Source organism: Macaca mulatta, chromosome 12 (genome assembly GCF_049350105.2).
Source record: "Macaca mulatta isolate MMU2019108-1 chromosome 12, T2T-MMU8v2.0, whole genome shotgun sequence".
Taxonomy (NCBI): domain Eukaryota; kingdom Metazoa; phylum Chordata; class Mammalia; order Primates; family Cercopithecidae; genus Macaca; species Macaca mulatta.
In genome coordinates this window covers 17408610-17421017 of record NC_133417.1, presented here as the reverse complement: position 1 = coordinate 17421017, position 12408 = coordinate 17408610, and the positions used below count along the sequence as shown (strand labels likewise).

General features: G+C 38.1%; 1 protein-coding gene across 3 annotated transcripts in view; it reads left to right on the top strand.

Moving 5' to 3' along the window:
- The window catches only part of EPB41L5 (erythrocyte membrane protein band 4.1 like 5), a 166574-nt gene that overhangs the window by 46950 nt on the left and 107216 nt on the right, over positions 1-12408 (top strand). For all 3 annotated transcript variants that reach the window (XM_015109912.3, XM_015109911.3, XM_015109917.3), the window contains exons 4-10: positions 5239-5281; positions 6477-6555; positions 7858-7902; positions 8082-8134; positions 9318-9438; positions 9576-9663; positions 10845-10933. In XM_015109912.3, the coding sequence (XP_014965398.2) occupies positions 5239-5281; positions 6477-6555; positions 7858-7902; positions 8082-8134; positions 9318-9438; positions 9576-9663; positions 10845-10933 (518 nt within the window). The remainder of the gene's footprint in view (positions 1-5238; positions 5282-6476; positions 6556-7857; positions 7903-8081; positions 8135-9317; positions 9439-9575; positions 9664-10844; positions 10934-12408) is intronic.

The following is a 12408-nucleotide window of genomic DNA, read 5'->3' as shown; positions in this document are numbered from 1 at the left end:
CTGATTTTAACAGTTTTGCAAGAGTCATTTATTTGGGAATAGTGGGGGAAATAAGGGCAAAATTTAGAATGTCAATCTCGTTGCTGAGGGAGCAGAGGAAGTGTTTTGAGAAGTCACATGATGGCTGGCAAGATGGCCGAACAGGAACAGCTCTGGTCTGAAGCTCCCAGCGAGACCAACACAGAAGGCAGGTGGTTTCTGCATTTCCAACTGAGATACCGGCTTATCTCATTGGGACTGGTTAGACAGTGGGCGCAGCTCATGGAGGGCGAGCAGAAGCAGAGTGGGGCGTCGCCTCACCCAGGAAGCGCAGGGGTCGGGGAACTCCCTCCCCTAGCCAAGAGAAGCCGTGAGGGACTGTGCTGTGAGGAACGGTGCATTCCGCCCCAGATACTATGCTTTTCCCACGGTTTTCGCCACCTGCAGACCAGGAGATTCCCTCGGGTGCCTACGCCACAAGGGCCCTGGGTTTCAAGCACAAAACTGGGTGGCCGTTTGGGCAGACAGTGAGCTGGCTGCAGGAGGCCAGGGAGCCAAGTGGTCTGCCTCAGTGGATCCCACTCCCTTGGAGCCCAGCAAGCTACGATCCACTGGCTTGAAATTCTTGCTGACAGCACAGCAGTCTGAAGCTGACCTGGGATGCTCCAGCTTCGTAGGGGGAGGGGCATCCACTGTTACTGAGGCTTGAGTAGGCAGTTTTCCCCTCATAGTATAAATAAACAAAGCCGCCAGAAAGTTCGGACTGGGTGGAGCCCGTTTCATGATGACAGGATCAAATTCACACATAAAATATTAACCTTAAATGTAAATGGGCTAAATGTCCCAATTAAAAGATCCAGACTGGCAAGTTGGATTAAAAACCCATCAATGTGCTGTATTTATGAGACCCATCTCAGGGACAAAGACACACATAGGCTCAAAACAAAGGGATGGAGGAATATTTACCAAGCAATTGGAAAGTTAAAAAAAAAAGCAGGGATTGGCAGGGCGCAGTGGTTCACACCTGTAATCCCAGCACATTGGGAGGACAAGGCGGGTGGATCACCAGAGATTGGGAGTTCGAGACCAGCCTGACCAACATGGAGAAACCCCGTCTCTACTAAAAATTCAAAAATTAACTGGGCAAAGTTGCGCATGCCTGTAATCCCAGCTACTTGAGAGGCTAAGGCAAGAAAATCTCTTGAACCCCGGAGGTGGAGATTGCAGTGAGCCAAGATCACGCCATTACACTCCAGCCTGGGCAATGAGTGAAACTCTGTCTCAAAACAAAAACAAAAACAGACGGGTTGCAATCCTAGGCTCTGATAAAACAGACTTTAAACCAACAAAGATCCAAAAAGACAAAGAAGGTCATGGTAAAGGGATCAACGCAACAAGAAGAGCTAACTATCCTTAATATATACGAACCCAAAATAGGAGCACGCAGATTCATAAAGCAAGTTCTTAGAGATCTACAAAGAGACTTAGATTCCCAAACCCCACTGTCAATATTAGAAAGATCAATGAGACAGAAAATTAACAAGGATATTTAGGACTTGAACTCAGCTCTGGACCAAGCAGACCTAATAGACATCTACAAAACTCTCCACCCCAAATTAACAGAATATACATTCTTCTCATCACTACATCACACTTTAAAATTGACCACATAATTGGAAGTAAAACACTCCTCAGCAAATGCAAAAGAACAGAAGTCATAACAACAGTCTGTCAGACCGCAGTACAATCAAATTAGAACTCAAGATTAAAAAACTCATTCAGAACTGCACAACTATATGGGAACTGAACAACCTGGTCCTGAATGACTATTGGGTAAATAATGAAATTAAGGCAGAAATAATAAATTCTTTGAAACCAATGAGATCAGAGACACAACATCCCAGAATCTCTGGGACACAGCTAAAGCAGTGTTGAGAGGGAAATTTATAGCACTAAATGCCCACAGGAGAAAGCAGGGAAAGACCTAAAATTGACACCCTAACATCACGATTAAAAGAACTAGAGAAACAAAACCAATCAAATTCCAAAGCTAGCAGAAGACAACAAATAACTAAGAACAGAGCAGAACTGAAGGAGATAGAGACACGAAAAACCCTTCAAAAAATCAATGAATCCAGGAGCTGATTTTTTGTGAAGAACTCCTGAGGGAGTTCTTTTTAACAAAATAGACCACTAGCTGTACTAATAAAGAAGAAAAGAGAGCAGAATCAAATAGATACAATAAAAAATGATAAAATGGATATCACCACTGATCCCACAGAAATACAAACTGCCATCAGAAAATATTATAAACACCTCTACACAAATAAACTAGAAAATTTAGAAGAAATGGATAAATTCCTGGATGCATACACCCTCCCAGGACTAAACCAGGAAGAAGTCGAATCCCTGAATAGACCAACAACAAGTTCTGAAATTGAGGCAGTAATTAATAGCCTACCAAGGAAAAAAAGCCCAGGACCAGATGGATTCACAGCTAAATTCTACCAGAGGTACAAAGAAGAGCTGGTACCATTCCTTCTGAAACTATTACAAACAACAGGAAAAGAGGGACTCCTCCCTAACTCATTTTATGAGGCCAGCATCATCCTGATACCAAAACCTGGCAGAGACACAACAAAAAAGAAAATTTCAGGCCAATGTGAACATTGATGTGAAAATCCTCAGTAAAATATTGGCAAACTGAATCCAGCAGCACGTCAAAAGCTCATCTACCAGCTTCATCCCTGGGATGCAAGGCTGGTTCAACATATGCAAATCAGTAAACGTAATCCATCACCTAAACAGAACCAATGACAAAAGCCACATGGTTATCTCAGTAGATACAGAAAAGGCCTTTGATAAAATTCAACACCCTTCATGCTAAAAACTCTCAATAAACTAGGTATTGATGGAACGTATCTCAAAATAATAAGAGCTATTTATGACAAATCCACAACCGATATCATACTGAATGGGCAAAAGCTGGAAGCATTCCCTTTGAAAACTGGCACAAGACAAGGATTCCCTCTGTCACTACTCCTATTCAACATAGTATTGGAAGTTCTGGCCAGGGCAATCAGGCAAGAGAAAGAAATAAAGAGTATTCAAATGAGAAGAGAGGAAATCAAATTGTCTCTGTTTGCAGATGACATGATTGTATATTTAGAAAACCCCTTAATCTCAGTTCAAAGTCTCCTTAAGCTGATAAGTAACTTCAGCAAAGTCTCAGGATACAAAATCAATGTGCAAAAATTACAAGCATTCCTATACACCAGTAATAGAGAGCCAAATCATGAGTGAACTCCCATTCACAATTGCTACAAAGAGAATAAAATACCTAGGAATACAACTCACAAGGGATGTGGAGGACCTCTTGAAGGAGAACTACAAACCACAGCTCAAGGAAATAAGAGAGGACACAAACAAATGGAAAAACATTCCATGCTCAAGGATACGAAGAATTAATATCGTGAAAATGGCCATACTGCTCAAAGTAGTTTATAGATTCAGTGGTATCCCCATCAAGCTACCATTGACTTTCTTCACAGAGTTAGAAATAAAACTACTTTAAATTTCATACGGAACCAAAGAGGAGCCCGTATAACCAAGACAACCTAAGCAAAAAGAACAAAGCTGGAGGCATCATGCTACCTGACTTCAAACTATACTATAAAGCTACAGTAACCAAAACAACATGGTACTGCTACCAAAACAGATATATAGACCAGTGGAACAGAACAGAGGCCTCAGAATTAACAACACACATCCACAACCGTCTTATCTTTGACAAACCTGACAAAAACAAGGAATGGGGAAAGAATTCCCTATTTAATAAATAGTATTGGGAAAACTGGCTAGTCATATGCAGAAAACTGAACCTGGACCCCTTCCTTACACCTTATACAAAAATTAACTCAAGGTGGAGTAAAGACTTAAATGTAAAACCTAAAACCATAAAAACACTAGAAGAAAACCTAGGCAATACCATTCAGGACATAGGCATGGGCAAAAACTTCATACTAAAACACCAAAAGCAATGGCCACAAAAGCCAATATTGACAAATGGGATCTAATTAAACTAAAGAGCTTCTGCACAGCAAAAGAAACTATCATCAGAGTGAACAGGCAGTGTACAGAATGGGAGAAAATTTTTGCAATCTATCCATCTGACAAAGGTCTAATATCCAGAATGTATAAGAAACTTAAACAAATTTACCAGAAAAACAACCCCATCAAAAAATGGGTGAAGGATATGAATAGACTCTTCTCAAAAGAAGACATTTATGCGGCCAACAAACATGCAAAAAGGCTCATCATCACTGGTCATCAGAGAAATGCAAATCAAAACCACAATGAAATATCATCTCACACCAGTTAGAATGGCCATCATTAAAAAGTCAGGAAACAACAGATGCTGGAGAGGATATGGAGAAATAGGAATGCTTTTACACTGTTGGTGGGAGTGTAAATTAGTTCAACCATTGTGGAAGACAGTGTGGTGATTCCTCAAAGATCTAGAACCAGAAATGTCATTTGACCCAGCAATCCCATTACTGTGTATATACCCAAAGACACATGTGCACGTATTTATTGCAGCACTGTTCACAATAGCAAAGACTGGGAACCAACCCAAATGCCCATCAAAGATAAACTGGATAAGGAAAATGTGGCACATATACCCCATGGAATACTATGTAGCCATAAAAAAGGATGAGTTCATGTACTTTGCAGGGACATAGATGAAGCTGGAAACCATCATTCTCAGCAAACTAACACAGGAACAGAAAAACCAAACACCGCGTGTTCTCACTCATAAGTGGGAGTTGAACAATGAGAACACATGGACACAGGGGAACATCACATACTTGGACCTGTCGGGAGGATGGGGGACTAGGGGAGGGATAGCATTAGGAGAAATACCTAATGTAGGTGACGTGTTGATGGGTGCAGCAAACCACCATGGCACGTGTATACTTAGCAAACCTGCACATTCTGCACATATATCCCAGAACTTAAAAGTATTTAAAAAAAAAAAGTCATCTGTGAGGTTTTATGTCGTTTTTGTTCACATATGTCATAAGCTTGCTGCGGATATTGGCTGCTCTTCCCTTTCACCTCTTTTCTCATCCAGTTTGGTTTTTCTCTTGTGAAGTATTTCCTTGTTATCAGTGTAGGCACAATGAAAAGTAACTTTTAGTAATTCAAATTTTAAAGTTCTATCATCTGCTTAACTAAATTTTTGTTTTTGTTTTTCAGCATTGGTTGGATGGTACAAAAAGCATCAAAAAGCAAGTAAAAAGTAAGTGCTGAAAAAATTATTTGTGGGGGGAAAAGGAAATATAATATATTAGAAATTCTGATTTCTGATAGGACATAAGAAATCATGTTTTTTAAGATGAATTTAAGATGAATTTTTTTAGCATTTCCATTTTCTAGAAATCATTTTATTCTGATAAACTGAGCTACTCCCCAAGTTATATAGGCTGCATTGGGGTTTAACTTTCTAGGAGAAAACCTTGCAGCATGCAAATGGGGTTGGCTTTGCCCGAAATGCTTAACGGTTATTTGCTAATTATTTGTGTTGGAATTTTCCTGTTTGGCATCTGCCCTAATATTGAAAATATTTTGAGACTTTGTTATAGTATTTTAAAATTAAGAAAAATGAAACAATTCACATAAAATGTTAGTGTCATTCAGAGAGAGAATACCATTGTTTATTCATTATCCAACTTGACTTTTTTTTTTTTTTTTTTTTTGAGATGGATCTTGCTCTGTCACCCAGGCTGGAGTGCAGTGTCGCGATCTCGGCTCACCACAAGCTCCGCCTCTCGGGTTCACGCCATTCTCCTGCCTCAGCCTTCTGAGTAGCTGGGACTACAGGCGCCCGCCACCATTCCTGGCTAATTTTTTGTATTTTTAGTAGAGACAGGGTTTCACCCTGTTAGCCAGGATGGTCTCGATCTCCTGACCTGCCTGCCTTGGCCTCCCAAAGTGCAGGGATTACAGGTGTGAGCCACCGCGCCCGGCCCCAGCTTGACTTTTTATCAGACTTATTAGGGCACCTCAACTCTTGTCTCAAAATTATGAGACCACTGAGATTATGGAATTTAGTGAACTTGCTGAAGTGTATTTGTGTGGGAAGATTTCACCATGAGCATTTAAATAGGCGTTCTTCAGTGTAGCAGGTTTTCAGGGCTGTTAGATTGCACAGTCAAGACTTTTATTTGATGCATTTGGCCCTGAATTGTAAGAATTAATCTAGAGCTGTCTATTGGGATGAGAGATTATAGTAATATACTATATGATGACATGGTACATTTAAAAAAATGTAATTGATCATTTAGCATCATGTTTAAGCCTATGATCGATCTAACCTGAAATAATGCCATCAAAATCTGATCTTTTGTCTCACTTCAGTAGATTTTTGACCAATTTTCTGGCTGAAAAGTATTGTTTAGTTTCTTTTATTAAAACCTTTTTTTTTTTGATGACAGTTGGTTCACCCTATTGTCTGCATCTTCGAGTTAAGTTTTATTCCTCAGAGCCAAATAATCTTCGTGAGGAGCTAACCCGGTAAGAACACTATTTAGAATTGTGCCAGGGGTACTTTGATAGTTTTGAAAGATTGTCTGTATATTGTTTCCAGTTTATAGCCAGCTAATAAAATGGATTCCTGTTCCCTGGTAACAGGACCTCAAATAATAGAATTTTATTCTGGGACGTGTTTTTTAAGTGTATGATTTTTTTTTCCTTTATCATTTTCAAAATAAAGAGTTGGTTCCTTAGCATCCTCCGAAGGTGACTAGTGATTTCTTTTTTTTTTTTTAAGTATCACTCTCAACTCGGGAATGTTAACAGGATTGACATGTTTCAATACATTGCAATATTATATTTATTGATGTTGAAAATAATCTGTCTTTGGCCTCAGGGAGTTTATTTAGATTGGTTTTCGACTTTCTTTACTCATTGAAATGCCATTGATTAATAAAAAAACATTAGATTCTGATTGATTTGAATAGTTTTGAATAAACCTTATGTTATATATACTTATTTTAATTTTATCCTGCCTCTTTTGTGTTTATTCATGGTCTTTATTGTAAATTCATCACTCCGTATACACATACTATTTATTAAATGAAAAAGTTGAGCTTTTGAGTTCCTTTAGAAGGATTTCCTCTAGAACACCTTGACAATGAGATTGTAGCTATCATCTGTAATTATATCCATGCCTGTATCCCTTCACATAAGAAGTACATGTGTCATTCTGTCATCCAGGCTGGAGTGCAATGGCACGTTCTCAGTTCACTGCAACCTCTGTTCCCCCAGGTTCAAGCAATTACCATGCCTCAGCCTCCCAAGTAGCTGGGATTACAGGCACGTGCTCCCACCCCCAGCCAATTTGTGTATTTTAGTGGAGATGGGATTTCGCCATGTTGGCCAGGCTGGTCTTGAACTCCTAGCCTCAAGTGATCCACCTGCCTTGCCCTCCCAAAGTGCTGGGATTATAGGTGTAAGCCACTGTGCCAGGCCTGTAATTAAGAATACTTCTAAGAACTAGTGTTAGATCAGTAGGGTAATTATAGTTTACAATTATGTGTTTGACATTTCAGAATAGCTAGAAGAAAAGAATTCAAATATTTCTAGCATAAAGAAGAGACAAATGTTTAAGGTGATGGATACTCCACATATGCTAACCTGATCCTTACAAATTATATGAATGTGTTCGATTATTTCATGTATCCCCAAACTATGTACATCTTTACATTAACAGAAATAATTTTTAATAAAATAATACTTCTCAAATTAGAAGGGTAAGATTTTTTTTCACAGTAGACTGTGCTATTGGGTTAAATTTGTGCCTTTTATTTTTCTTAGGTATTTATTTGTTCTTCAGTTAAAACAAGATATTCTCAGTGGAAAGTGAGTATTAGTTATTTAAGGATAAATGCACATTTTCATGGGTGGTTGAAAATTATTTTGAAAGTAATTTTATAGTTGTGAAAAAGAAATGGTCAACATAAAACATGTATTATTTTCATTTATCTTAAAGTGAAGGTTATGAAATCAACTTGTCTAACACACTTGTGTTTCGGTCTCAGATTAGACTGTCCCTTTGATACAGCAGTGCAATTGGCAGCTTATAATCTGCAAGGTAAGCAATTCTTATGTTGACTGTTAAGACTCAAGTATAATCCTTTTTTTGTGTGTTTTTAGTTAAAGAAGATTCTGATTATGAACAAGCAAAGAGACAACACTGTTTTTGTATAAACTTGTATCGGTGTCTAACCCTGACTTTTACTTGTTTTAGAACATTGCCTTCTTTTTCTTCTCTTTCATGTAATTGCTCCCTTTCCACCTAAAGTATTGAAACGTCATAGTCTACCTGATAAGTCTGTGAATGTTATGATTGGGGTTTCAGCGAACTTTTTCCTTAAAAGAAATGCAGTTATATATGAGTAAATTGTTGCTGAAGCCATATAGCTTAGCAGTCCTTTCACTCCAAACCTACATTTTGTTCAGAAATAGCCACAGATGAGTACATACATGTTTGTGCATTGTTCAGATTTTTCCCTGCTGCTTCCTACCCCCGGTTTTTTTAAGTGCCTTTCAGTTATTTCTTTAGGATTAATAATTTTAAAATTTTGGAAGACAGGGACTATATTTAGATTGGTATGTGGGGTCATACTCTGTGTAATCAGTATATTCTTTTGTTCTATTTTTTTTCAGACAGGGTCTCACTCTTTTCCCCAGGCTAGAGTGCAGTTGCATGATCTCTGAAGCCTTGAACAACTGGGCTCAAACGATCTTCTGCCTGAGTACCTGGGTCTACAGGCCATCATGCCTGGCTAATTTTTGTACTTTTTTTTTTAAGAGACAAGGTCTTGCTATGTTGTCTAGGCTGGCCTGAAACGATCTTCCCACCTCAGCCCCCAAAGTACTGTGACTATAAGCATGAACCACTATACCCAGCCTTAGTAATAGTCTTAATAGATCCCAGTTAATTGTCTTTTAACGATTACTAAATTTTTTCAGTTGTTCACTATGAGGTCAGAGGTATTTCTTTATGGAAGTCTAGAAAGCAGTTTTCAAAGGCTAAGCACTGAGGTGTGAATACATTAAGAGAAAGATATGTAATTAAAAATACACTACCAACAATAAATATGAGATATATGTGTATGACTGATAGGCTAGATTTACTTTTGGAGACTTGTCTGAGTATTATGAATTTTTGCAAGAAATTCCTAAGAATCTAGTCTTAGCAGTTTTCATTAATGAAATGGTTTTTAAAGGATTTAGCAGGAAATACATATAACTTTTGAAACTTATGTTTATAGCTGAACTTGGTGACTATGATCTTGCTGAGCATAGTCCTGAACTTGTCTCTGAGTTCAGGTTCGTGCCTATTCAGACTGAAGAGATGGAACTGGCTATTTTTGAGAAATGGAAGGAATACAGGTATCTGGCATTTGACCATACTTTCTTTAAAATCACCACAACAGTTATTTCATATTCATTTTCCTCTATTTCTATCCTTGGTATAGAATTTATTTTATATTTATTGTTACTTTAAAAATCATTGTTTTAAATTTCAGAGGTCAAACACCAGCACAGGCTGAAACCAATTATCTGAATAAAGCCAAATGGCTAGAAATGTATGGGGTTGATATGCATGTGGTCAAGGTAAGCATTGTGTTGTGATGCTTTTTAAAAAATTTATTCTTTGGAGGTTTGCAATGACTGTGGCATTTTTCAGTATGAGGAAGGGCATGGAGTTGGCATAAGCTAGCACTGGGTACTTTGGATGTATGGTTAAAAAGTTTGAGATTAAATACCGAACGACTAGAATGTCACAGAAACGTTCATTATAAGAAAGAGGAGAAGCAACCAAAATCCCAACAAGGTACTTGGTCCTTTTAAGCTGTTATTTATTTATTTATTTATTTATTTATTTATTTATTGTTATAAAAAATTGTTTTAAGCTTTTGAGCCATGTGTTACCCTTTTTACTTCCTATTATATGACTAACACTGAGTAGGCTCTGTTAAAATAATTCAGGATGCAAAGTTGAAGATGTATAGCTTAAGGACTTTGATAAACTTTAGAACAGCTTTGTAGTGATTTATTTCTAGTTTAACTAGTGACAGTTTTCCAGAAAGGCAGTTGTATTAGTTCGTTCTCACACTGCTATAAAGACATAAATTTATAAAGAGGTTTAATTGGCTCATGGTTTTGCAGGCTGTACAGGCCTCCCAGGAGGCCTCAGGAAACTTACAATCATGGGGGAACGTGAAGGGCAGACAGGTACATCTTTACATGGCTGGCAGGAGAGACAGAGAGAGCAAAGAGGGAGGTGCTACACACTTTCAGACAACCAGATCTCGTGAGAACTCATTCACTCTCATGAGAACAGCAAGGGGGAAGTCCATCTCCATGATTCAGTCACCTCCTACTAGACCCCTCCTCTGATACTGGGGATTACAGTTTGACACAAGATTTGGGTGTAGACACAGAGCCAAACCATATCAGCAGTCCTTCCCAAAATACATGATTTAAGTGGTAAGTACAATATGGGAAGAATGTGGAAACAGCTTTGTTTGTAGTGGGAGTGTAACTACCCACTTTCAATGAAGGTACACTCTAAAACTGTAGTGTTTCCATGACTAGAAATAAAAATATATGCATAAATTTTTCTGAGAATGTTATTATGGATACTCTTAATTGTTGAAAACATCTCATATATCAATATTAGCCTGTATATAATTAATACAATTCAATACAAAAATAAAATTTAAAAGTTATGTCAAAATGTGAAACCTGTTTTGTACAAATAAAGTTAACACATTTTTCTCCCCTTAAATTAGGCTAGAGATGGGAATGACTATAGTTTGGGACTAACACCAACAGGAGTCCTTGTTTTTGAAGGAGATACCAAAATTGGCTTATTTTTTTGGTAAGCAAGAGTTATTGTCGAAGATACTATTGTTTTGGTTTTTAATGAGTAAAACCATTTATATAAAGTTAATACATAAACTAGAGTTTGGAAATCAAATAGTTTTGAAAAACTTGTCAGTGAAAGCAGCTGTCTCCTATCACACTACTATGCATCATTTTTCCCACTCTCCAGAGGCAATTATTAAAATTCTTCTAGCTGTATTTCCCATTAGTTTCAAAGTATACCACAATATCTATCTTGATATAAATATTTATATTTTTATATATATCAGATGTTTACATGGGCACTTTCTTCCTTCATGTAGTTATGCTTTTAATATTTATTATTCCACAATCCCTTTACTCCCTATTGTGTAAGAGGAAGATGTTAATATTTTTATCCCTTCTCTAAGCTATGCTCCTTATACTGTTCCAGCTTTTATTGTTCATACTTGTAAATTACATTTACGTTTTACTTTTACATCAAGGATAGATTTTACTTGGATTTCTTGGCCATAATTGAGTCCACCAGGTTTTGTCTGGTATTCTAAAAGCTGAGAATCAGTTGTGCTTACAATAAGATGTGTCTATCAGAACTAGTACAGAGCTTAGGTGTATACTTGTGTACACTAGACAGGGACTATTGGCGCAAAGACCTTTGGTATCAAACTCAAATTCTGACACATCCAGTTACTTTTAACATAGCCCACTAAGTCTATTTTTAGCCATTTCTGCTTTATATATCCCATGAAACTGCACCCTAACATTTGCTGGCCATAGATAAGGCAAGCTCTGTAGGTTAAAGGACCCCAAAACCATGGCTGCCTTTCTGAGTTCTCTGACTTTGATCCCTCACACTTAACTGCTGAATGCCATCCCCTAGGCACTTAGGCCCCCTCTCAGATTCCCCTCTTGACTGAGTTTCCTTGCCCTCTTCCCCATCTGCTGGTAGCCTTGCAGCTGCTGTCTCTGGAAGGTCACCTGCTATTGAAGGACCACCCCTATCATGCAACCCTTTCCAAGCACTGCTCAATAAAGCCTGTTATGCAGTACTTTTTCTTGATCAGCTCTGAAGTCTTGGAACTCACAACTGGTATTACATTTCCTTTCTGTTTAGCTTTTTGTTTTTGTTCTAGAGCTTTTGGCTTCCCTATCTCACATACCCCACATATCCCTTTAAATTACCTACCTTTGTCTTCTCCTCAAGCTTTTTTTAAGTTATCAAGGGTTGCATTAAATGGTTCTTCTGTTCCCCTTGGAACTGTTTGCTGCTCAGGTTGCTCTCCATTTTTTATCTTGAGACTTCCCTTTCCCGTGTTCTCAGCTAGGATCCTGTGTAGTCCTCCCATGGTTTCCTTTTTCTTCGTCCCCTCCACCCCCTCCAACTGCCTAAGTAAAGGAAGTAACTGCCTAAGAAAAGTAATTTGTTTGAATCCTTAAATGCCTTAAAATGGTATTTTGTCTTTCATTCTTTCTTGATAATTAGGCTGAGAA